Below are 27,726 nucleotides of genomic sequence, written 5' to 3' on the forward strand. Positions count from 1 at the left end.
TTTTTTAAATGTTTGTTAGTTTTAAGAGAGGGAGAGAGAGCATGAGCTGGGGAGGGCCAGAGAGAACAGGGGACAGAGGATCCGAAGCGGGATCTGCACTGACAGCAGTGAGCCCAGCGTGGGGCTCAAACTCCCCAACTGTGAGATCATGACCTGAGCTGAAGGTGCACGCTTTAAACAACTGAGCCATCCAGGCGCCCCAATGTTTTTTTTATAACTTTGTCTATTTTTGAGAGAGAGAGAACACATGAGAGCAGAGTAAGGGCAGAGAGACAGAGAGAGAGAGACAGAGGATCCAAGGTGAGCTCTGCACTGACAGCAGAAAGCCCAATGTGGGGCTCGAACTCACAAACCGTGAGATCATGACCTGAGCCAAAGTTGGATGCTTAACCAACTGAGCCACCCGGGGCCCCTTATTTTTCTTTTTTTTAAAGTCACTTAATATGGTGAAAAACCAGCTTAATTTCCACTATATTAGTCTCCTAGGGCTGCCACAACAGAATACCATAGACTGAGTGGCTTAAACCACAGAAGTTTATTATCTCACCTTTTGGAGTCTGGAAGTCCAAGATCAAGGCACTACCAGTGCCTCTCTTCCTGGCTTGCAGACATCCATGCTTTTGCCTAGTTCTCACACGGCCTTTCCTCTGAGCAGGTGCAAAGAGAAAGATCTCTAGTATCTCTTCCTCTTCTTAGAAGGACATCAATCCCATGGCATCAGGGCCACATCCTTATGACCTCACTTAACCTTATTCTCCAAAGACCCTATCTCCAACTACAGTTACATTGGGGGTTTGGGCTTCAACATAAGAATTTTGGAGAGGACATAATTCAGCCCATAGTAGTCATGATGTATTATTATTATTATTATTATCAGATACTGCTGGATTTAATTTGCTAAAATTTTGTTCAGGATTTTTACATCTGTATTCATGAGCCATCCTGGTAATACAGTTTTCCTTTCTTGTAATGCCTTTGATTTTGGTATCAAGGTGATGGTAGCCCCAAAGAATAAATTGTGAAGTGTATCTTTCTCTTCTAATTTTTAGAAGGCTTTTTGTAAAAACTGATGCTGTTTTTCTGAAAATGTTAAGCAGAATTCATCAATGAATTCAACTGGGACTGGAGTTTTCCTCTGTTTTTTTTTAATTTAATTTTTTTTAAGATTTTTATTTTTAAGTAATCTTTACAGCCAATATGGGGCTTGAACCCACAACACCAAGATCAAGAGTTGCCTGCTCCCCCAAAACGAGCCAGCCAGATGACCCTGGAGTTTTCTTTTGGGGAGGATTTTAAACTGTGAATTTAATTTCTTTAATAGATATAGCCTATCCAGGTTATCTATTTTTTCTTTATATAACAGCTTTATTGAGCTGTAATTCATATACCATATTATTCACCCATTTAAAGTGTACAATTCATTGTAATTTTTAGATTCAAAAATGTCACTACCATTGCCAGGTAAATCTTAGAACATTTCCATCACCTCAAACCCCCTACACTTTAGTTATCACCTCCCTCCACCTGCCTCAAAGCGATCACTAATCGAGAATCTCTCTAGAATTATCTACACTGGATATTTCATAAAAATGGAATCATACAATATGGGTCTTTTATAACTAGTTTCTTTCACTTAGCATAACGCCTTCCACATTCATCCAAATTATAGCATGTATCATGTATCAGGACTTCATTGCTTCTTATGGCTGAATAATATTCCATTGTTTGGATAGACCACATTTTGTTTATCATTTATCAGTTGATGGACATTTGGGTCATTTCTACATTTCGGTTATTATGAATAATGCTGCTATACACATATATATGTTAAGTTTTCATTTCTTTTGTATAGATATCTAGGAATGCAATTGCTACATTACATGGTATATCTATTTCTTCTTGAGTGAGCTTTGGTAGGAATTGATTAACTCATTTATTGGCCTGAAGTTACTCACAATATTTCTTTATTGTTTTTTAAATATCTGTAGAAATGCTCCCCCGTCATTCCCAAAGCTAGCAACCTTTGCCCTCTCTCCGTTTCTTGATAAGTCTGGATAAAAGTTAATTGCTTTTATTGATTCTTTTCCAATAACTCACTTTTTATTTTATTAATTCTCATGTTTGCCCATTTTTTTATTTCTTAGATTTCATTACTGTCTTTATTGTTCTCCTACCCACTTCTTAGTGTTTAATTTACTCCTTTTTCAAGTCTTAAGGTAGCATTGGTTCAAAATATTTTTCAACTTTCATCGTGACTTCTTTTTTAATTTTTGTTATTGAAAAGTATGTGGTTTAATTTCCAAATATTTGGAGATTTTCCTTATACCTTTCTATTGATTTCCAATTGAAATTCCAGAGGACATGATTTTAACTCTTTTCAATTTAAGAATTTTTATGGTCCATAATATGGTCTGTCCCTTGTTGAGTATGCCATGTATACTTGAAAAGAATGTGTATCTTACTGTAGTTGGGTGGAGTTTTCTATAAATACTAACTAGGTCAATCATACTGAGAGGAAATGTCAAAATCTCCATATATAATTGTGAATTTGTCTACTGCTTCTTAATTTTTCCTGCTTTTACTGTAAATATTAAAGCTCTGTTGTTTTATATATATATATAACTATATATATAGTTGATGATATATAGATGATCATTATATATATTTTTTATATATATTTATATATATATTTTATATATTTATATATAATATATATAGATGATGTTAAATATAGATTATATATATCTAATCTATATATCGAATCTATATATCGAATCTATATATCATCTATATTTAACATCATCTATATATATTATATACATAAATATATAAAATATATATATAAATATATATAAAATATATATATAATGATCATCTATATATCATCAACTATATATATAGTTATATATATATAATATATATATAATATTATATAATCTATATATAGATATATATATCTATATCTACATATATATCTAGATATATCTATCTATATATATAGATATATAATAGATATATAATATAGATTATATATAGATTATATAGATAGATATATCTATATCTACATATATATATCTAGATATATATATCTAGATATATCTATATATAGATATATAATAGATATAATATATAATATAGATTATATATAGATTATATAATATATATACAGATGTTATATAATAGATGATCTATATATAATATATGTATAGATGATCTATATATAATATATGTATAGATGATCTATATATAATATATATATAGAAGATGTTATAATATGTTAAGATGATATAACTATATATACAGTTATATATATATATAGTTATATCATCTTAACATATTGACCCCTTTATTATAACTTTAAATCTCTGTTAACATTTCTTGGGTTGATATTAATATTAATATTCCTGATATTAATCATTAGATTAATAATTGCATGGTAAATTTTTCCTAGTCTTTTCCATTTCTCCTATTTGGATCTTTACACTTAAAGTTGCTTTTGGGGAAAGTTTAATATCGGCTAAAATGAACTGAACAAAAACAGCAGCCCATGGGAGAGACGCTCACAGAGAAGACTGAAAAACAACCATCAGCTAGACTGGAGGGCAGCAGTCAGGGTGTCCCAAAGTCAAGTAAGTGAACCCTTCAAGAAGAGAACATTCAGGGGGCGCCTGGGTGGCGCAGTCGGTTAAGCGTCCGACTTCAGCCAGGTCACGATCTCGCGGTCCGTGAGTTCGAGCCCCGCGTCAGGCTCTGGGCTGATGGCTCAGAGCCTGGAGCCTGTTTCTGATTCTGTGTCTCCCTCTCTCTCTGACCCTCCCCCGTTCATGCTCTGTGTCTCTCTGTCCCAAAAATAAATAAAAAAACGTTGAAAAAAAAAAAGAGAACATTCAGTACAAACACAAAGTAGGATAAACACTGGAAATGGTCCACCATAGATTCGAAAGTTATAATGACTTTCATCAGTCTAATTTCAAGACAAGGGCGAGGGCCAAAGCCAAATTGTACAATGAACAATTGGGAGAAGTGAAGGCAGGAGTGATAACTATTTATTATTATTATTTTTTTTTAAATTCTGTAGGTAGGGAGAACAACAGGGAACATGCAGAAGGAATAATGGCCTAGAGAAAAAATTAAGGTTCTTGTTTTGCTTAATACAGGATAGGAGTTAATCTAATGCTTATGGACTCGGGAAATCATTTGAAAGAGAGAACCTTGATAGTGACTCTCTGCTAGGGATGGTGGGGGGGGGCATGTGGATTGGCTTCCTGTGGTATGAGAGAAGGGGACAGGATGGAGTGAGTGGGTCACATATGTGCATGGGATGGGGGGTGGGGGAGATATGCTTGAAAAGGTGAACAGGATCCCAGGAGGGAGGAGATTGTGTTGGATCATAGGTTGGAGGCCAACCTAGGCAGCATCACTTGCTCTGGACAAAAAGGACAGCTCTTCCTTGGTACTATCCCCAGCATGGTGGATGAGAACAGATAAGGAAAGTGGACTAAAGTGAAAATAGAACAGAGTTCTTGCTTAAAGTTGTTTCACAAAGAAAAACTGAGCCTAAGAGAAAAGAAGGGTAGTTGGCAAAGGATTCAAAGAGAGCTGTGAATGTTTGGAAGGAGGGAAAAGAGCTGGTTGTCTCTTTGTTTTAGAAGACCATTCCTCACATACTTGCTTGGTTTAGATGCCCTCTTTCATGGCTCTAGGTGCTCCTTGAGCATACAGCTGCCCAAATGTTTCACTGCAACCTCTAACTGTTCATTGGCTTGTCCCACACACAAGCTTCTTTGGGAAGAGACAGCTTCATGTAAACGCAATGCCTAGAACTTAACAGATACCCACTACAAATATCACTCAGCCCTAAAATAGAATGAAATCTTGCCATTTACAACAACATGGATGGATCTAGAGAAATACGTCAGTCAGAGAAAGACAAATACCCCATGATTTCACTCATGTGGAATTTAAGAAACAAAACAAATGAGCAAAAGGGAAAAGAGACAGAGAGAGAGAGAGAGAAACCAAGAAAAGGCTCTTAACTATAGGAAACACACTGATGGTTACCAGAGGGTAGGCAGTGGGGCGGGGAGGGGGGGTGTGATATGGGGATGGGGATTAAGGAGTGTACTTGTCATTACTTCTTGGCCTTTTGGCTAAGATCAAGTGTAGAAGTGCACTTGTCATAACCAGCACTGAGTAATGTATGGAACTGGTGAATCACTATGTTGTATAGCTGAAACTAATATGACAGTTAACTAGAATTACAACTTAAAAAATAATGAATAACACAATACTACTAATAAAAGATACTTAATAGAAATGCTTGCTCAGTAAATGACAAAAATATCGCCAAGTAGCAAAGGATCTATACCACTTGCTGGGTGGTTAATTCAGGATTTGAAGCCCTGAACTTCGACTCCACGACCTAAGAATCCTCCAAATACTAGTATTCTGTAATTCAATGACTAAGAGATAAAGGGCTCCAATTTTCATTTAATACTAACTGCTTATTATAACAATCATACTAAATATCTATTTGCAGGGAGAACTACCAGCAGGTGTCTTTAAAATATGAGTAAAGTAGGGGATCCAGGTGGCTCAGTCAGTTAAGCACCCGATCCTTGATTTTGGCTCAGGTCATGACCTCACAGTTCGTAAGTTCAAGCCCCACATCCGACTCTGTGCTGACAGTGCAGAGCCTACTTGGGATTCTCTCTCTCTCTCTCTCTCTCTCTCTCTGCCTTCCCCCCCCCCCACTCTCTTCTCTCTCAAAATAAATAAGTAAACTCAAAAAAATTTTTTTAAGATATTCTTTAAAAAATGCATAGAGTATAATATATAAAGGCAAGAAATTGATATGATTCAGCAAAATTTTGAGTTGTAAATATTGCTTAAGGAACTAGCCTCAAAATGAGAACGCAGATTAAACTTGGCATTTCAAACCCAATGTCTCCAAATTAAATCACCAGTATCCCAACTGTATGTCAAAAAACGGGACTGTTAAATAATGCACATTTCAATTCAAAGGCTTTCATCTGGATAAATTGAGCCACGAACTATTATTAATACTCTGCTCCTCCGTATTTCAACAGCAATACCCTAGGGTATACAAATATCTTTCTCAATCTCCTGGCCTAACTCTCGGAAAACTACACAGCGCGTACCCTTAACCAAGAACAATATCTATACTTTTTATCGTTGAGAACATCAGTCTCACTGCTCCCCCTAACCAAAAACAATCTAAGATTTCACTTACATATTTTAACAAACATCTGCCCCAAATATAAATCTGTCCCAAGATAGTCTGCTCTTAGAGACATGTCACATAAAAGAATTTTTCACCAGAGAACAAGTGGATGTTTTACTAACAGACTTTCCAGGATTAGAAAGCATGTTGGTAGAAAGGATGATGGCAATTGTTAGAAAGTGTGATGTAAAGGATTTTTCCCTCACTCTAACACAGACTCATTGTGAAACACCGGACTGGTCACCCAGCTTCAGTTTCCTCCCTCTAAAATAAAGGGGTTGGACCGGAACTGAAGCAATGTTCACTGGAAAACTTGATCCGAAAACGAGTCCCCTCCCCCACAAAGCTCCCCGATCAAATAAGATTAAGAAATGCTCCATCCTACAACAATGCACAGCGGGACACTTGCGAGTCTGACAGGCAAGGTGAGGTTCAGCCGAAACTGGAGCAGAGGTCACCATGGAATCTGGAATCGGAAAGCTGAGCCGGCTGCTTCCAGGAAGGCAAATACGCTGAATCTGCAGCTCCCCCGGTGAATCCTGAATTCTCAAGCGAAGCTCATGTGATCCCACAAGTGATCCCACCGCGTTGGGCCCATCGGTACTGAATGCAAACCATCTCTAGCGAAAGCACCTTCAATTTAGTATCTGCGGCTTCTCACAGATCAAGATCAACAAAATAAGGAACTCCCAGTTGCAAAAGTTACCAAACACACAGGGTGAAATCCGCTCTCACTTTCCTGAGAGAGATTAAGCAAAAGTCAACAGACTTTGACTCTAAAGGATTCAGATATTTAAGGGACCAAATAAAGAAATGACGTTATAAGAAGTAGATTCCAAAAAGAAAGCAATCTAGGAATAAAAGACTATAAAGAAATTGCCAACCACTTTTCAGGGGGAAAAAAACCTAAAGCATCTAGAAATGAAAAAGATCACTCTTCAAATCTGAAACTTAAGGATAGATGTGTTTCGCAGCTAATTAGACTCAGAGGAAAAGGGAATTTACTAACCAGTTGATAAACGCAAAGTGAAAGATACAGAACCTGGGAAGAGAAGACATGGAGAACAAAATGAAAAGGTCTAAAATATATTTATCAGCAGTCTCAAAAGGAATGAAAGAAAGGCATTAGGGTATTAATTCCAAATTTTCCAAAAGCAAATGAAAGACATGAGCCCATACATGTTTAAAACACAACTTATAATAAGATACAAATAAGATTCTCCAACTTTAATTGCATAATGACATTAAAGACCAAAAGCAAAGTGAAAACTTTAAAGGCAGCCAGACAGAACAGGACCACTTATAAGGACATAGGGATTATAATTAGATTCTCAACAACGGCTATTGAACACAGCAGTGTAATATCTTCAAAATACTGATTAAAAAACATCTGTCAATCTGGAAATATTTGCTCAGAAAATCAATCATTCAATAAGGACAGTGAAATAAGGATATATATATATACATACATATATATGTATTTTGTTTGTTTGTTTGTTTGTTTTTAAGAGTGATTTTTATTCCTTCATGGAAGGAAGCTGGATAATGATGGCCAAAGGAAAGTCTTAGATGCAAAAGGGTAGTAAGTCAAGAAATGTGTAAATATATAAATATATCTAAGCAAGAATTATCTGATAACAGTACCTTATATTTGGACTTAAAAAAGAACAGAACTGGGACACCTGAGTAGCTCAGTCAGTTAAGCATCTAACTTCTGCTCAGGTCATTATCTCACAGTTTGTGGGTTTGAGCCCCACATCAGAATCCCCTGCTTGGGATTCTCTCTCTCTCCTCTCTTTATGCCCCTCCCCCACCAGTGCACACATGCGCGCGCGCTCTCTCTCTCTCTCTCTCTCTCAAGTAAACATTTTTTAAAAAACCAGAACTTAAATAAGCTATCAAACCACAAAAAGACAAAGAAAAGCCTTACACACACATTGCTAAGTGGAAGAAACCAAGCTGAATAGACTATATACTTTATGATTCCGACTATATGGCATTCTGGAAAAGGCAAAACTATGGAGACAGTAAAAAGATCAGTGGTTGCCAGGGATTAGGGAGTGGAGGAAGGGATGAATAGGTAGAGCACAAGGAATTTTTAGGGCAGTGAAACCATGATTCTGTATGATAACTGTAAAGGTGGATACACATCATTATACATTTGTTGAAACCCATAGAATGTGTAATACAGTGAAAACTAAACTATGGACTTTAGTTAAGAATAATATATTAATTTTAGTTCATTACTTGTTACAAATGTACCACACTAATTCATGATGTTAAAAACAGCCAAATTATGGAAAGAGCCCAAATGTCCATCAACTGATGAACGGATAAAGATGTGCTATGTAAGTACGTATGTATGTGTGTGTGTGGGTGTGTATACATATGTATATATGTATACATATATATGTATACATATATGTGTATATATATGGAATATTAGTGATCAAAAAGAATGAAATCTTGCCATTTGTAACAACATGGATGGAACTAGAGTGCATCATCCTAAGCAAAATAAGTCAGAGAAAGACAAATATATGATTTCACTCAAATGTGGAGTTTAAGAAAACAGATGAATACAGGGGAAGAGAAGGAAAAATGAAATAAGATAAAAACAGAGCGGGAGGCAAACCATAAGAGACTCTTAAATGCAGAGAACAAACTGAGGGTTGCTGAAAGGGAGGCAGGTGGGGGGATGGACTAAATGGGGGATGGGCGTTAAGAAGGGCACTTGCTGGGATGGGCCCTGGGTATAGTGTGTAAGTGATGAATCACTAAATTCTACTCCTGAAACCAACACTACACTATATGTTAACTTGAATTTAAATTTAAAAAAAAAGAAAAAAGGAGATAAAAGGGGTCTAAATGATATGAAAACATGTAAGGTTTGAAACTTAAAACACTGGGTCGCCAAGAATTTCAGAATTGCCAATGAACTACATCTCATCCATCATCCTCAGAGTACCAGCCATGTGCTATAGACTATGGGGAAGCAGCGATTCCTGAGAACTAGGTTAAGTACAGTAACCAGAAGATAACTAAGGACACTCCCACAGGGCAGATAATCGCCATGACGATGGTGCGCACAATAGAGCATTGAGCCACAGATCAAGGAAACTTATGGAAAGTTTCACGGGCAAGCTGACATTTGGGCTGGACATTTACTAAAACTCTGCTCATTCTCAACCAAAAGGATAAAAAGAAAATTCCAAAACCAAAGATGAAAGACAACTGTCAGGCCATTGCTTAAGCATTTGAAAAACAGCATGAATGAAGAAGTATTTAAAATACATGTGTTATGGGCTGAAGTGTGTCCCCTTCCCCCCAAATTCATTTGTTGAAGCCTAATTCCCAGTACCTCGGAACGTGACTGTATTTAAAGGCAGGGATCTAATCCATTTTCAAAGACATAAAGTAGCTCACACGAGAGCACAGAAAGACAGCCATCCACAAGCCAAGGACAGAGACCTCAAAAGAAACCAACCCCACCAACACTTTGATCTCAAACTTCTTGCCTCCAGACTTGTGAGAAAGGCTACAGTTTAAGCCACCTGGTGTGTGGTACCTCGTATGGCAAAATCAGCAAACTAATACAACATAGTACACTTAAAATGATGCAAAAAATCCTGTGTGTCCTATAATATTCAAACTGTATTGTCTAATTTCAAAAAAAAAAAAAAAACAGACATGGGGCGCCTGGGTGGCTCAGTCGGTTAAGTGTCCAACATCGGCTCAGGTCATGATCTTGTGGTTCACGAGGTCGAGCCCCACGTCGGGCTCTGTGCTGACAGCTTGGAGCCTGGAGCCTGCTTCCGATTCTGTGTCTCCCTCTCTCTCTGACCCTCCCCCCCCATTCATGCTCTGTCTCTCTCTGTCTCAAAAATAAATAAACGTTAAAAAAAATTAAAAAAAAAAAACAGACATGGATAGAATGATCCAATTTTTTTTTCAAAAGAAAAAACCGTGCAACTAAATGCATAAGTATAAAAAGATGACAGAAAAATTTTTAAAAAATAAAAATAGGGGAAACTGGGGGTGTGTTAAAGAGGTATATGGGAACTCTGTGCTTTTTGCTCAACTTTTGCTACGAACCTAAAACTACTGGGAAAAAAATTAAGTCTATTAATTTAAAAGAAAAAAATTAAAATATCAGGTCATTCAAGCTGGGGGGTAGGGCTGAGGTGATCTAAGATCTTTGAAAAAAATGATTAAGATCTGGGCGCCTGGGTGGCTCAATTGGGTGGGTGTCCAACTTCAGTTCAGGTCGTGATCTCATGGTTCAAGGGTTAAAGTCCCACATCAGGCTTTGCACTGACCATGTAGAACCTGCTTCAGATTCTCTGTCTCCCTCTCTCTCTGCCCCTACCCTGCTCACGCTGTCTCCCTCTCTCTTTCTCCCTCAAAACTAAATAAACACTGGGGCACCTGGGTGCCTCAGTCAAACATCCAATTTTGTCTCAGGTCACGATCTCATGGTTTCTGAGTTCAAGCCCTGCCTCAGGCTCTGTGCTGACAGCTCAGAGCCTGGAGCCTGCTTCAAATTCTGGGTTTCCCGGAGCGCCTGGGTGGCGCAGTTGGTTAAGCGTCCGGCTTCAGCCAGGTCACGATCTCGCGGTCCGTGAGTTCGAGCCCCGTGTCAGGCTCTGGGCTGATGGCTCGGAGCCTGGAGCCTGTTTCTGATTCTGTGTCTCCCTCTCTCTCTGCCCCTCCCCTGTTCATGCTCTGTCTCTCTCTGTCCCAAAAATAAATAAAAAACGTTGAAAAAAAAATTTTTTTTTTAAATAAAAAAAATAAAAAATAAATAAATAAATTCTGGGTCTCCCTCTGTCTTTGCCCCTCCCCAACTCGGGCTCTCTCTCTCTCTCCTTCAAAAATAAATAAACCTTAAAAAAGTGAAAATAAACATTTAAAAAAAGATTAAGATCTCAATAAAATATTCAGAACCCTTCAACCAACAATTAGAGCAGTCATGGTTTTCAACCACACATGGAATGCTTAGAGAAAAACTAACCACATATTTTTATTAAGCTACAAGTTTAAAGAACTGCTATCATATCAGTATGTTCTCTAAAAACAATGAAACTTATTTATAAATTAAAAAAAGTGTAGGGGCACCTGGGTGGCTCAGTCGGTTGAGCGTCCGACTTTGGCTCAGGTCATGATCTCACAGTCTGTGAGTTCCGGCCCCACGTGGGGCTCTGTGCTGACAGCTCAGAGCCTGGAACCTGCTTCAAATTCTAGGTCTCCCTCTCTCTCTGCCCCTCCCCCACTCATGCTCTGTCTCTCTCTCTCTGTCAAAAATAAATAAACATTAAAAAAAATTTTTTTAATGTGTAAACAGAAAATCCTCTGACGGGTAGAAATTAAATGCATGTCTAAGTCTTGGGTCAGGGCGCATGGGTGGCTCAGTCGATTAAGCATCTGACTTGGGCTCAGGTCATGATCTCACAGTTACTGAGTTCGAGCCCCGCATGGGGCTCTGTGCTGACAGCTCAGAGTCTGGAGCCTGTTTCGGATTCTGTGTCTCCCTCTCTCTCTCTGCCCTTCCCCCCACTAGTGCTCTATCTCTCTCTGTCTCAAAAATAAACAAACATTAAAAAGATTTTTTTAAATAAATAAATAAATCAGTCCAGGTCAAATAAAAAGAATTGGAATTTAAAAATACTCAGAACTAAGTAATAAAAGTTAGATATATCAAAATTTGGAGAAAGCAGCTAAAGCGATTGTCAGAGGGTAACTTATAGCCCTACCTACTCATAAAGAAAATAAAACTAAAAATGTCCAGAGTTAAGCATTCATCTCAAGAAATTTAGAACCATCAGAACAGCGAAACACATTCAAAGAAAACAGAAAAGAAACAGAGTGGAAATTCATGAAATAGAAAACAAAGACAGAATCAAGAAGCCCAATATGATCTTTAGAAAAGATTAATAGAATTGACAAATCCACAGTCTTGTTCAAAGATGAAAAAAATTAGGAAGCACAAATGAAATTGGGGGTAAAAAAGGCCATAACCAGAGATACAGGGGGGATTTAAAGAGAACTAAAATCAATGATGCCAATAAATTTGAAAACATAAAACCAACCAATTTATAGCAAAATAAAAGTTTTTGGATATGTGAAACCTTGCCAAAGTTCTAAGAGTCAGAATTATATAAAGAAGTATACTCAGGAGTATTATTCCTTCTCATCCCTAATGCCACATTCCCATTTCTCCATAGATAGAGATGTGTATTCTTTTATACAGGTGCACGGTATGCCTTTGTGTGGATGCATCAGTTTATTCAGGCATTCTCCTAGATGCAGTTTTTATGTTGTTCCAAATCCTATTTCCCCTAAAAGCCTAGCAAGAAAATGCAATTGTTATCTAAAAGCTGATTACTCAGATTTTTAAAATTTTTTTTGAAGTTCATTTACTTATTTAGAGACAGAGAGAGTGAGCAGGGGAGGGGCAGAGAGAGAGAGAGGCAGAGAGAGAAACCCAAGCAGGCTCCGCATTGTCAGCACAGAGCCAAAGTCAAGAACTGTGAGATGATGATCTGAGCCAAAAGCAAGAGTTGGATGCATAACTGATGGAGGCACCCAGGGGCCTCTGATTACTCAGGTTTTAAAACATTCATATCCTTTACACTTTTATTTTTTCCTCTTGGTTAAAAGCTCAAAAGAGAGCAGGATCAGGAAGAGAAAGGTAACGGGGGCCACGGACAAGGTCTCCTGGAAAGTTGCTGCCTTATTAGCTCCCTAAGGAAATAACAGGTAGGCTGAGAAGAGCTAACAGATGAGGGGTCATTTAAGTCCGTTTTTGACAGCAAAGAGACTCTAGTGAAACATCACTACTGTGACTATTCCCCCATGTTTTGAGAGGGACCTCCATGTATTATTTGTACCTTTATATATATTTGTGCTTTTATATATGCGCATGTATGTATATATACATATATGTGCGTGTATATAGACGTATATATGCACATGTGTATGTATGTATGTATACGTATATATTATAAAGGACAGATTAAAACGAATTGTGCTAGAATATAATAAAAGAGAAAAAGAGGAGGTAAATACCTTGAGGTCAGGCATTTTTTCTTGTTTTTGCCTCCAATCTCTTATAGCATCTGGTCACACCTATCCTTGTGCTGCGTTCTTTGGAACTTAAATGAGAATGTAGTTAGTGTTTGCGGCCTATATAAGCAGAAGCTTCTCATTTCTGGTTAGTTTGACTTATGACTAACATAGTGCTACAAGACAATAAGTCTTTAAATTGTCTAAGTCTGTCTATAAAATACTGTTTAGAATAAACAGGACGTGTCAGACACATGTGTGTGTGAAAATGTCAAAAGGCCCATTTTGCACATATGCAAATTCCTGAAACAAGAGAGTAAACGGAAATATTGCCGTGGGTTAATTAACCATAAAAAGTGAATGAAGGGGTAAATAAAATTCTCACACAATCCAAATGGTCCCTCCAACTGGTCACCCCTGAAAACAATTTCCGTAAATCTATCTGTAATCACAAGCCCACTCAAGATTTTCTTCTTATAATCTAAGTGTGTGTTTGCAGGAGGGGGAGGGGACCTTTAGATTTTGCCGCTGTTGTTGTTGTTGTTGTTATTTGGGCAAGCTCACAAAGCACTGACTGCCGTCTATAGAAGAAAGAAGATTGGGAACCTATACACTGTGACTTTAATTATATCACCACCTCAAAACTACTGAAATGCTTGTTGACAGAAGAGAGCTTGTCTCAACAATCAGGCTGCACGTGAAAACTGTCCAGATGTATTTGGAATTCATTGCTCTCATTTCAAATCATGAAATCAAATCTATCGAGCATTTTCATAGGACAGTATTCCTAATCAGAGGAAGAAGACCTCGATAGAAATAAGGACTTCAAAACATGTATTTAAATCAGTTAGTGGATGTTCTCTATGGTCTTCTGGATGGCCAGCAGTGGCTACTGCTTATCCATGAACTGTAATATACCTAACATACGCCACATACATTATTTGTCCCATTCCAAATACTTGCTAAAGTTTTGCTTCAGATTAAAATTTTCCCAAGAGCATTTTGGTCTTCTAAATGACATTGCTTAAAGGTATTTGATTGGGAGCAACTTTTGGGGGACTCTGATGAGCTCAAGCGAATGGTACAGCCCAGTGTATCGACCCACTGATTCAGGTGCCAGCACCGTGGAGTTTGAATAGGGACCTCCACGGAGCAGGAAATGAGTCCAGTGCCCAGATGTAGCTCCAGTCACTCCTGGGTTCATATTCTAAGTACATGCAATCCAATAATCTTCTGGTGAAGTCATCTTCCTGACAGTGGTCAATAGAGAAATACAGATGGCATGTAAAAGGAGATTCCAGTAGCAAATATCTGAGCTCCCAAAGCAAATATCTGAACTTCCACTGAATGTTAGGACTGGACTGGGCTTTCAGAGACCGTGACTTCAAAAACAATTGTTCATCTTCAATTAGTGAGGTCGAGAAAGACTTTGGGGCCATTTCAACCCAGAATATAACCTATGAACTAATGAAAGCATGTACACAGCACAGAAGCAGGCAGAAGATGTGGTCATCGACTGTGTCTGGGCTGATGGCGATAGAGGCAAGTCAGGAAAAATGTCAACACACACACACACACACACACACACACGCACAAACAATGCTAGAGAAAGAATAGGAGTTTGAAGGCAACTGATTTTTCCTATGAGGACTCATTTTTATAACCATGCAACATTTGTCATCTCTAGGATTCGCATCAAGTTTAAGGCAACCACACCTATGAAAAGAGGAACAGCCCCATTATCCTAAATTTCCTTTGCTCACAGTGAGGTGTGGTTACATCCAGACCTTATTTCTGGGAATTGTATAATCTTGGAAAACCTTGGAAAATTGTTTAATTTTTATTATTTAATTTTTAATTTTAATTTAAAAAATTGCTGAATGCTTCATCTCCCAATCTGCAAATTTAGAAACAATTCTTATAATTCAGAGTTGTAAAAAAAAATAGATAATATAATAATATATGACCGTTTAGGCATTAAATAATGGGGTTCCTCCACCCAACTCCCTGTCATATATATGAACAAAGAAAATATGTACAAATTACATGAGGATTTTTAATCTAAATGCATCCACCTACCTAGTTCCGATTTTAAATTCAACAGTAGCAATTTAATTTCAAAACATTTGCGATTATGTTTTTAAACATTGTTCTAACATTTATATTTGAGAGAGAGAGACGGAGACAGAGGTTGGGGGGGGGGAGGGGCAGAGAGAAAGGGAGAAACAGAATCTGAAGCAGGCACAAACTGCAAGACATGACCTGAGCCAAAGTCAGACACTCAACCAACTGAGCCACCCAGGAGCCCCTTGTGATCATTATTCTACTTTAATTGTATCTAGATTTTCCTTGATTCTAGGTATAGAGATCTAAAGGCCAAATATTTGAAAAGACCCAAGTTCATGACTAGAGAACACAGTAAGCTCATACAGTTCATATCCTGCTTTCTGATTTGGGGGAAGAATTGATATTTTTAAAAATATTCTTCCATTGTAGGTAGGAATTTAAAAATAGTTGACTGAAGGAGAAAGGAAATTTCTGGAGTGATGGAAATGTTTTATGTATTTTATATGTTTTACGTGGTGATTACGGGGGTAAATAAACTGTCAAAATTCATCAAACTGAACTCATAAGATCTTTGAGCTTAGACTCACTAAAATCTGCCCATAAGAACGCTAAGATTCTGGTTTATGTCAATTGTAGCTTTATAAAATTTCTTTTAATCTTTTGTTCAAAATGGAAATCTTCCTTTTCCACAAGTGTTCATATTTTTCCAAAGTAAACTTCATATCAGTAATTTTTCCTTTTTTATCGTCATACTTGTTTTTTTAAAAGATCATTTCTGGCACATCTTCTTTCAGTCCATATTGCTAGTGGATTTAGTCACATTGTTTGGCTCTCTTCCCTTCCAGATGATCAGGGACAAAGTTGAGAAAACCCAAGGCCAGAACTGACCCTTGGGTGAACCCCTGGTCTCCATGGAACTCTGGTCCTGGCAGAATGATTCATCACAGTGCTCCCTGTTGTCTACTGATTAGTTTTCAGTCCTCCTAATCAAATAGAAGCTTATTTGATTCCTATAATCGCATCTGGAGAAAGTACGCTGACCAGTTTGCTAAAATTCAAATGTATTTCCTAATTTAGAATTAATTGTGGGAAAAAAATACTGTTCTATACGCATCTTTAGTTCATTTCAATCTTCCCCTGCCATGAGTTTTCAGGGGCTTTTCCTCCATTACTGACCCCTCCATTATTTCACATATGTGAAACAGCTAAAGCAAATTCCCTCGGGCCCAACTGATCTACAAACCAGCAGATCCAGAAAACCAAGGAGTCTTGGTAATTCTTGAAAACAGAATATCTATATTCATAGAAAAATTAAAAATGTTGATCATCAAAAGAACCATAGTCCCATAAAAAAAAAACTCATATTTCTGCCACTTAGAAAAAATACCGTTGTTAATGTTGACTTTTTTTTGATATGCAGAGACATTAAAATGTATAATGAAGATGCAGTTTCCTGAAAAGTTTCTCTTAATATGTGGGAAGCATTTTACAGTTTTCTGGTACTTACTTTCAGATGATAATCTGTCTTTATATGTGGATATCTTATTAGCCAATTATCATTTTGTAGGATTTTTAATAATTTCCTGTTGTTTGTTATTATGGACGTTCAAAGTGTGTTAAAATGGCTTTCAATAATATACTAAATACCTTTGAATATTCATCAAACTCTTTTTTTTTTATTTTTAAATTTTTTTTCAGATTATTTCCTAAGGATGAATTCCTAGAAGTAGAATTGCTGAGGGTTGACATATATTGATGGCTTCTTTTCTCTGTTATCTATTAACTTGTTCTGTTTTGGTATGTAACTCTACTTTGGTATGGAACACTACCTCTCTATGCAGCTACTGCATCATTCTTTTGTTCCCCTTTCAGGCAAAAATAACCCAAGGTTTTTGATATTCACTATCTCCAGTTCTGCTCCGCCTTTTCTCTCTTATAACCATTCCATTCAAGCTTTGCCCCAGCCACCCCACCAAAACTGCTCTTGTCCAAATAACCAATGGCACCCTTTCCCCACAACCCATTTTGTTAAATCCAGTAGTAAGTCTCATCCATCATCTTACTTGGCTCCACAGTAGCTTTTGAGACAGAGGATCATTCCCTCTTTCTAGAAACATGTCTTCCCTTGGATTCCAGGATACCAGACATTCTTGGCTTCTCTTACACCTGACTGGCCACTCCCTTTGTCTCCCCATCCTACTGATCTTAATTCTTTTGGTGAGCTCATCAAGTCTTGTAGTTTTAAACACCGACTCCCTGACAATGGGTTCTAACTATTGTCTGTGGTCTAGTCCTCAATCCTGAATTCAAATCCAAATACCCAAATTCCCACACATTGCAAACTTAGCATGTCCAAGCTCAATTCTGAATCTTTATTCCTCTCGTGTAAAACCAAAACCAAATAACCTGCCCCATCCAGCGGGTCATCCTTCCTGTTGCTCGAGCCTAAAACAGAATGCTCCTTGGTTTCTTTTCCCCCACCTTGTATCACTTTCAGTTCTTTCAGAAATCTTGTTGGGTCTATTCCTAAAAATCTATCTAGAATGTCATCACCTCCACTGCTACTGCTCTGGTCCAGTGTTTCTTCCCTGGATTATTACAAGAGCCCCTAGCTGGCCTCCCTGCTTTTCTCCTAATTCCTACACCTATTTCAAACACAGATGAGCCTGAGTTATCCTTTTAAAATGGAAGTCAGATCTTGTCACTCCTCTGCTCAAAATGCTACATGACCTCTCCATTTTTCTTAGAGTAAAAGCCAAAATTCTTACAATGCTCTATAAATTCTACACTCTATGTTGTCCTAACACCTCCCACATATTCTCTCTCTCTCTCTCTCTCTCTCTCTCTCTCTCCTTGTCTCCTGCTTTTTTCCTAGCTCCAGCCACCCTGAACTTCTAGTCATTCTGAGAACTTACCAGGCATGTATCTGCCTCAGGACCTTTGCACTGGCTATTCCCTTGGTCTGTAATGCTTTTCTGATAACTTCATGACTGAATCCCTTGCATCCTTCAGCTTTCTGTGCAAATATCACTTGCCCTGAGGTCCTAGTTGACTTCCCCTTTTAAAAGCCCCCCTCCTTCCGCATTTACTTTGCTCCTCTTCTTTTCCTCCAGAGCATTTATCACCTTCTGATATATACATTTTACTTGTGTGATTTGTTTCTCTTGGTCCCCAAAAATGTATCCATAAAAGCAGGAATCTCTATCTGATTCATTCAATGCCGGAGGAAGGTCAACATTTCAGATGCATACGTAACGTTTTTGATCCAGATTTCCACTTTGCTTCTCCAGAAGTGAAAGTATTTACGTAATAAGGTAGAAAAGGAGTTGAGGACATAGTCCTGGCAAAGCCACAGACACGCAAAATAGCAAATAATAAATAAACAAACAGGTCAGGTGTTTTGGATTTAACAGCGTGGGGATGCAGGATTGGCTGCAAATAGGAATGCATCAGCTGAACAAGGCAATTACGTAACTAAGAGCACAAAATCAACTTACTCCATGAGAAGAAATAAAAGGATGAAGTGACAAAGGAGTTCCACACTAAGATACTGATCTGGGCCCTGGGAAACTTCGTGAAAACTTTTACCACAAATAAGTTTGGCAAAGAGCCAGACTTCATCAGGGAGGGCAGCTGTCTTTGGAAGAGTAAGGAAAACTAGGGCTCCTCCTAAGAAAATTGGATCTATCTAAAACTGTATTGAGCTTACCACCTCACCCCAGAAACCTATTCATAGGCCACCATGAGCCAATGTTGGAGAATCCTAATTAACAAAAAACAATAGGGGCACCTGGTGGCTCAGTTGGTTAAGTATCCGACTTCAGCTAAGGTCATGATCTAGTGGTTCGTGGGTTGGAGCCCCGCACCCGGCCCTCCTCTGTCGGAGCGGAGTTGCTTTGGTCTCTCTCTCTCTCTCTCTCTCTCTCTCTCTCTCTCTCTCTCTCTCTCTCTCTCTCTCTCCCTCTGCCCCTCCCACGCATGGGCTCTTTCTCTCTCTCTCAAAAATAGATAAACATTAACAAAAAATTTTTAAGAAAAAAATAGTAATCGTAGTTAAGAAATACTATTTCAGGACGCCTGGGTGGCTCAGTCAGTTAAGTGTCCAACTCTTGGTTTTGGCTCAAGTTATGATCTCAGGGTTCATGGGTTCAAGCCCCTAGTTGGGCTCTGCATTAACAGCATGGAGCCTGCTTGGGATTCTCTCTCTCTTTCTCTGCTCCTCCCCTGCTCATGCGTGTGTGTGTGTGCGCGCGCGCGTGTGTGTGTGTGTGCACGTGTGCACACACACTCTCAAAATAAATAAATAAACTTTTTAAAAAAGAGATACTATTTCAGCATCATGACAGTTGCTTGGATGGAAATGATGCTTAGGTCAGGATGTGGGTAGTTGCAATACTGAATTGCAATATTTTGAATAAATATTTGAAACTGACGTTTACTCTGCTAAAAGAAAGAGAATCCAACCACCACGTCTTAAGCGTTCAATTCTCCAAAAACACATAGAATTAAACATCCCAAGGTTACCTCCGTGAATGCTCAAATTGAAAGTTTTTTTTATTTTAAGCTTGGTATAATTTTATAAAGTTCCCAAGATAATCAAAAGAAATACTATTTAAGTATCGGTAATTTTTTTTTAACTGAAACCAGAAAATATTTCTTCCCAACAATCTGAGCTATTGTGTGTCTGGCTTCCGTACAACTTTGTCATTAACATCCTTCATCTAAATAATTCACTAAAATGTTATAAAGGAGTCCTGCTTCTCTACCGAATACCCCTTCTCTCTGTGTCATAGAACACGGAAATAATTAAAGGAAATTCCGCTTGGGTAGTTTCACTGTAACAATGCTAATGCAGAGACGTCCTCTGTCCAAAATCTATTTCACGTCTGACATCTGATGCCAATCCTTACCGTGAGAAAGGCCACGAAAACAAATGCGGAGGCACTGAATTTAAATACAGTCAGTCCTGGGAGGTCTCTCTGATTGGTTTCTCCTCCTGGTTGCCACTCGTCCCAGAACGAATTTACCAGCAGCCATCAGCCGAGCACGTCCAAGCTGGATGGAGGCCGCGCGCAGGAGGTGTTGCTGAAATCTGGGCAGCGAGGTAGAAGGGTGGCCGGTGCGTCAGTCGGATGCAGACCTGCGGGGACTGATGGCCAGCAGCTGGAGGAAGTATGGACACGCTGGCAGGGGGACACATGAGTGGTTAACTAGCGAATCAAGCCTACCTCTCCCGGAAACCCAGCTGCAGGTCTGTACCCATGACTTAAGCCTTTTCTTCCCCCCAAAGGATCTTGGTCAGTTTTAAAGCCAACAATGCCTGGATCCGTAGGATCTTAAAACTTAGTGGCCGCATTTTACTCCCTGGGGATGACAGAAAGCTGACTTCACGGACTGGCACGGTCTGGGGAAGTAACGTGAAAGTTGCCCGTCTTTTGACAATGATGAATTCAAGTGAAACTTGCCACAGAGAGGTTCCAAGAAACACGTGATGGGTCAGACTTCTCCCAGAAATAACCTGAGGGCAGGAGAGGGGACGACAGAGTTGTGGACCTTGGTTTTAGGACTTTGTTCTTTACACAGGAAACAAGGGGACCCCCTGCGGCTCTCTGGCAGTGTCAGGAGGGGACAGTGTTGGAAGAAGCCACGGATCTTACCTCAGGGAGGGCAGCAGGGGGGTCAGGCAGGCTTTTGTCTCTAAGAAACACCAGCGGCTTGGCTTTGCCTGGGAAGTCACCAAAGAAGCCTCAACCTGAGGCAGCACTAGGGAAAAATATTTGTAGAAACCTAAGGACTCAATTAATGTTATCATCAGGAGGGAAGCGAGGGATACTGCGGTCCCCAGAACAAAAGAGGGAAACCAACCTATTTTCTTCTCCTCTGGAACATCAGCTGAGGAGACTGGTGTCTAAGTCCTCCCAAACTACCTCTTCCAGAAAGAAATTTTAGATGTATTTTATATATACTCACGTATATATTTATATTTACATTTTACATTTATAATTGCATATATAATTATGATTGTAAATGCTTCATCTGTTACACTTTTGACTGAATATTTTTAGAGACGTTCCCTGAATAACAAAATTCTTGCATCAATAGACACGTCAGAGAAATATTCAAAGAAACAACTTTGAGGGAAGTTAACAAACTAGAACATTTGACTAAAAAAGCAGACATCCGTGGGGTGCCTGGGAGGCTCAGCCGGTAAAGCGTCTGACTTTGGCTCAGGTCATGAGCTCAAGGGTCCCTGACTTTGAGCCCCGTGTTGGGCTCCATGCTGACAGCTAGGAGCCTGGAACCTGCTTGGGATTCTGTCTCCCTCTCTACCTGCCCCTCCCCCTCTCACACTCTCTCTCTCCCTCTCTGTCAAAAATGAATAAACATTTAAAAAAAATTGTTTTAAAGTAGGCACCCTTTTTGCATTAAAAAAAAATCCAAAACAATTTGAACCAATACACCAAGAATTAGTGAAAGAGAAAATTAAGGATATCATAAATTTGTTCCGTATCTCTGTGCTTCTCTTCGCTAGAAAAGGAGTTCTTTATGTCAAGAAATTGTCCTAATTTGCCATCTTAGAAAAATCTTTTATTTCCTCTTTATATTTGGATACATTTGACTCAACCAGTGGAAGTACTGATTACAGGAAGGGACTATGTCCTTTCCCTTTCCAAAATTCTGCAACTAATTGCAAACTAATTGTAAAAAAATGCAACGAGTATTGATAATACCATAAATGGCATAGTTGTAAACAATAGTGTCTATCACACAAAACCTTTTAAATAGAACATTAAGTATCTTTATATTCTATGCATACTGAACTTAGAGAGTGTAATAGAGTATTTAAAATTTGGTGGCCTCGGGGCGCCTGGGTGGCGCAGTCGGTTAGGCGTCCGACTTCAGCCAGGTCACGATCTCGCAGTCCGTGAGTTCGAGCCCCGCGTCGGGCTCTGGGCTGATGGCTCGGAGCCTGGAGCCTGTTTCCGATTCTGTGTCTCCCTCTCTCTCTGCCCCTCCCCCGTTCATGCTCTGTCTCTCTCTGTCCCAAAAAATAAATAAACGTTGAAAAAAAAATTTTTTTTTAAATAAAATAAATAAAATAAAATTTGATGGCCTCAACTGTTTAGAAACTATTATCATTCATATAATTGATGGAGAATGAAGAAAATTGAGTTATGCAAAAACAGTCCAAGTTTATCAAGGTTGAAGAGTAATTGTTTTAAGCACCAAAAGTGATAACAGTTTTAACATTTTTATTGATTCGTCTAGAGAAAAAAAAATCTCAACATAGTTAAATTGCTTTTGACTCCAACTTGTTTTTTACTCGTGGTAGTAAATTTATATTTATGAGTTCATCTATTCTTATAGCTTTTGTAATCAAAGTCGTATTATATCACAACAGATTTTAAGTTAGTAGTTTTGATAAATTAGATTATGTGTAAGAAAACAGAAAGAACCCATAATTTAGAAATATAACAATCACATACATAAAATATATTACTAAAATATTTTTTTCTGAAAAAATACAGTCATTATAATATAAACATAGTAATGCTAGGTTTTTTAATGTTCACTGTATTTTCTAACCTTAGCAATACACTTCTAGACTTCTGTTTATCTTTAGTATTTTATTTTCTAGTAAATTTGACCATGTGAGTCCCTGAGATATAAATAAATATTTATTATTCACCAAGTGCTTTACACACATTGATTCATTAAATTCTCATGCCAACCGTCCAAAAAAGATGTTACTATTTCCACTTCACAGAGAAGGAAACCCAGACCCATAGGGGACAAATAAATGGTCCAAGGTCACTCAGGTATTAGAAAGTCCTACTAGAGTTCAAAGCCAGGGCTATCACACTCCAAAACAAAAACAAAAACAAAACTTTTAATTTTTATGCACTTTAAGCTAAAATACCTGAACTTACATCTTACCAAGAACAAACTATCTGGCAATATAAATATTAAATAATCTAATTTTGTACCAAAATAACACACATAATTGTAAATTCTTTAGGATACAAAAAAGATGATACAACACTAGATGAGCCAGCATCTTAAGAGGTCATGGTCAGCAAAATAGTTGTTCTCACCCCCAAAATCAAGGAAAGACCCTCAACTCTCATAGTTTTATTATCATCAAAAGATCAGAATGGATAAAAACACAAAATTCATTTGTATGTGACCTACAAGAGACTCATTTAGACATAAAGACACCTGCAGATCGAAAGTGAGGGCCGGGAGGGGCACCTGGGTGGCTCAGTCAGTTAAGCATTGATTTCAGCTCAGGTCATGATCTCGTGGTTCCGGAGTTTGAGCCCCACATCAGGCTCTGTGCTAAAAGCTCAGAGCCTGGAGCTTGCTTCAGATTCTGTGTCTCCTTCTCTCTCTGCCCCTTCCCCACTCATATTCTCTCCTCTCAAAAATAAACAAACATAGAAAGAAAGAAAAAAAAGAAAGAAAGAAAGAAAGAATGAAAGAAAGAAAGAGGATAGAGAACCATCCGTCATGCTAATGGACGTTACAATTTGTTTTAAATAAGAAGATAAAGAGTTTAGTATTTTGCTTGTTTGAAACACGATATAAGGCTTTAATTTTTTTTCTTCTGTAATAGTGGATACAAACATTACATTTGGTGCTGTATGAGTTATATAACAGAGAGGTGTTTTTGTTTGTTTGTTTTTTGTTTTAATACCTTACTACTTCTTAGCAGCTTTATTGAAAGCAGTGTGTATGCAATTTGGAACAGTATTTTTTTTTTAATTTTTTTTTTCAACGTTTTATTTTATTTTTGGGACAGAGAGAGACAGAGCATGAACGGGGGAGGGGCAGAGAGAGAGGGAGACACAGAATCAGAAACAGGCTCCAGGCTCTGAGCCATCAGCCCAGAGCCCGACGCGGGGCTCCAACTCACGGACCGCGAGATCGTGACCTGGCTGAAGTCGGACGCCTAACCGACTGCGCCACCCAGGCGCCCCGGAACAGTATTTTTTTATATTGCTTTTGTACCTTGCTGTTGAAGCATCATTTCATGGCTCTTACTTACTCCCTCAAGAACCATCATTACCTTGTGAGCTAATAGTGTAAAAGCAATACCTTCTAGGTTGCTTAAGAATTTATCTGCAATTTTTTTTTAACTAGTGAACTTTCAAGAATACTTAATTTCATGTTTCCACTGAAGTTTGGCTGTGAGACGGGAAGCCCTGCAGAGGATTACTATCATAATAGCAAAGCACCAAATATGCTTACACTTCAAAGATTTTACTCTAAGAAAATAACCAGACAATTAGTGTTTATACCAGACAGAGCTCACAAATAACTGCTATCTCAACGTACAGACACTGCAGAAATCCTCTCATGTCTAGCTTAATAACATCCTAGAGTAGGTAGGGTATTTAGGGGGTGGGGAGGTTGTTTTCTATAGGATTATAAGATTCATTAGACTTAATTGCTCAATTCAGGCTTTTTCCCCTTTGAACAGATATAAACCAGCATGTTGCATGAATCTCAGCATGTGGCAGGAATTTGGCTGCAAATTAGTTGCTACACAGTCACTTAGAGAAATTTTAGGCTACAATATGATATAATTCTTTTTCTTTCAAGGATTCAAAGTTTCCATATTGATGCTACAAATATCTCAAGAACAAATGGAAGGAATTTTAAAATCTCATGCATCGTAAACATTAGCTATTAACTCAGATTTCAAATACTCTTTTTTAATGTTTTTTTTTTTTAATTTACTTTTGAGAGAGAGAGAGTGAGAGAGAGAGAGCGTGAGCAGAGGAAGGGGCAGAGAAAGAGGGAGACACAGAATTCCAAGCAGGCTCCAGGCACAGAGCCCCACGTGGGGTTCGAACACTGGAACCACCAGATCATGACCTGAGCTGAAGTCAGATGCGTAAAGGCCTGAGACAGCCAGCCAGCCACAAATATTCTTTATTCGTGACATGACCACATAACGACGTCAGAATTCAGGCCAGCATTAAAGAATTTAAGTTCCGTATGGTCCTTTGTGTGGCAATACATCACTGGACTAGTTCTAAATTAAGTAAGTGCATAAATAGTTAAGAGCAGCCATTCAAAGAATGAGGGGTGGACCTACCGACTAAAACCTACTCTCCTACTGTAATGTGAAATACCGTAGGATACCATCAGCGTGTATTTTTGACATCCGCATTCCTACTTCATCATACAAATTCACTTTATTTCCTGCGGGCTCCAGCACATTGGCATAAAGACATGACGACAGTGATTCTGAGAGTGGGAATGATGCTGAGAATAAAAAGGAAAGAGACTCTGCTTTCCTCTCCTCCTAACCCAGCTCTGTTCCCTCCCTGCAGGGCACCCAGAAGGTAAGTTCCGCGAAAGACGACGTGGAGCCTTTCCTGTGCATCCTTCTTCCAGCGACCATCCTGCTCTTCCTGGCCTTTCTGCTGCTGTTCCTGTACCGCCACTGCAAGGCCGCTAGGCCCCGGGGGCAGGTGTTCAGCATCGACCTCCCAGAGCACCCCCCCTCGGCGGGAGAGGTCACGGACTTCCGGCCCGGCCTCCCCTGGAGCGGCGAGCCTGGCTTCCCTTACTCCCCGCTGCCCCGGGAGGCGGCCCTCCTCCCAGCGTGCTCACCACCCTCCTACGAAGAGGCCACCAGGACCCGCCCTGGGGCAGGGACTCTGGATGCAGGCCTGCGGCGTCAGGAGGGGTCACCTGGCCCGGAGGAGCAACTATAAACTGCTCTCGGGAACTATTTCAAGCTAACAGAGAGCGCCCCCCACCCTGCCACTCCCCGGGGAAAGGAGCGGTAGGGAGGTTCCAGACCTTCCCTGCACTTCCCTGGCAGGCTCCAGCACGAATCAGGCGCGCTTGGGGGGGGGGGGGGGGGGTGAAGCCTGACAAATGTCAATCTGGTTAGCCATTGTCACGCTCCGTAGGGAAAATTTCTCCTAAACATGTAACAGCCCTGAGAAAAATAGGAAAAGTGCTACAGGAGTTGAGAAAAAACTAGGATTATTAGTCAGCCTAGGAAGTAGGTCTGAAGGAAAAGAAAAACACCGATCAGCCACAGGAGCCTGCTTTCGCCACCAAATAAAATGTGTCTGCCTACACACGTTTTTCAGGGTTTGATGGTCTCACTAGTGAGTTCTAGAAGGAAAACCTCTCTAGAGCTGCAGGGGCCAATTGTGTAAACAATGGTAAAGCAGGTTTCAGTATTAAGAATGAAAGTGCAGACATTTGCAAACACTTTAGTTAAAAAAGATAATAATAATAAAGCTCTCTGGAATTCTCTCCTGCCCGGTGTAGTTCTTGCTTACTTGTGTTCCGATCTGTCTCCTAGCTCAGGAAAAGGAGGAGGCTGTTGTGTGGGAACGTCTCACACTAGAACGTCGTGGTTGTCAGCGCTGTGGCAGGACAGGACAGAGTTGCTGCTTTCACACATCATCTTAGGGACAGTATGGCTGGATACGGCCTTCCCCAAATAGAGTAAGAGAGTAGATATTGGTTTAACGTTGGAAAGTAAAAGGTCCAAATTTTGGGTCCCATGGTAAGAAGACATAGATTAGCTCTAACAGGGACCTCGTGAATCATACGGTCCAAACTCTTGCCTTACAGATATCAAAACTCGAACGCGGGGAGGTTAGGAAACGTGTCTGGGGTTAAAGACCTCATGAAAGAGCTTGGGTGAGAAGCCTCTGTGCCCTTGGCTAGCGCACCCGATTTTCTAGGACAATTGCTAATGTGGAATTTCGGGTCGTGCTCTTGGCTGGGCACGAAGGCTCCCAACAGGAGAAGCCCAGCTGAGTTTGGAGTGGATATAAATCTCCCTCCAGGATTTTCAAATGGGGAGGTAGAGGTGGGTCATGTACCACTTGGGATGCTTATCAGAATACCTGTGGAGGTGGTGGAAGTCACAGGAGGGCGACATCGATGATTCTAGAACGCTTAATTTCACACGATAATTTTCTTGGTACCACTATTTTTTGTTGCTTTCACAATACAAAAGCCAGGCAACACTCCAGTGGTTAAAAATGAACAAAATGATTTTTTTTTTTTTTACTTTTTTTTACGTGAACATTTTGGTGCTATATATGCAATGTGGTGTGGTTTTAGGAGGAGAACAAAGGAAACCCGAACAGGATGCATTTCTTTCTAAATATAACCTGATGGAAATTATAATAGCATCTCTGAGGACTGACGTAAAATATAAGCGCTTTGAGTGAAGATCAATAAAATTTCTCTCAGGAAAATTATACTGCACGATGCCCTGATGGTCTTTAAGGGAAGTAAATAAAACAAATGGAAAAGAGAAGCCCAGGACACAGCCTTCTTCAGATTTTTTGTTTGTTTGTTTT

At 39.1% G+C, this 27,726-nt stretch overlaps 1 protein-coding gene across 1 annotated transcript in view; it reads left to right on the top strand.

The window, feature by feature from the left end:
- Positions 1–26,106, top strand: part of SMIM28 (small integral membrane protein 28) — a 45,471-nt gene extending 19,365 nt beyond the window's left edge. The window contains exons 2-3 of the mRNA XM_043593197.1: positions 20,477–20,627; positions 25,720–26,106. Coding sequence (XP_043449132.1) covers positions 20,477–20,627; positions 25,720–26,106 — 538 coding nt within the window. The remainder of the gene's footprint in view (positions 1–20,476; positions 20,628–25,719) is intronic.
- The last annotated feature ends 1,620 nt before the right edge of the window (positions 26,107–27,726 follow it).

The sequence above is a fragment of the Prionailurus bengalensis genome, chromosome B2, assembly GCF_016509475.1.
Source record: "Prionailurus bengalensis isolate Pbe53 chromosome B2, Fcat_Pben_1.1_paternal_pri, whole genome shotgun sequence".
NCBI classification, from domain to species: domain Eukaryota; kingdom Metazoa; phylum Chordata; class Mammalia; order Carnivora; family Felidae; genus Prionailurus; species Prionailurus bengalensis.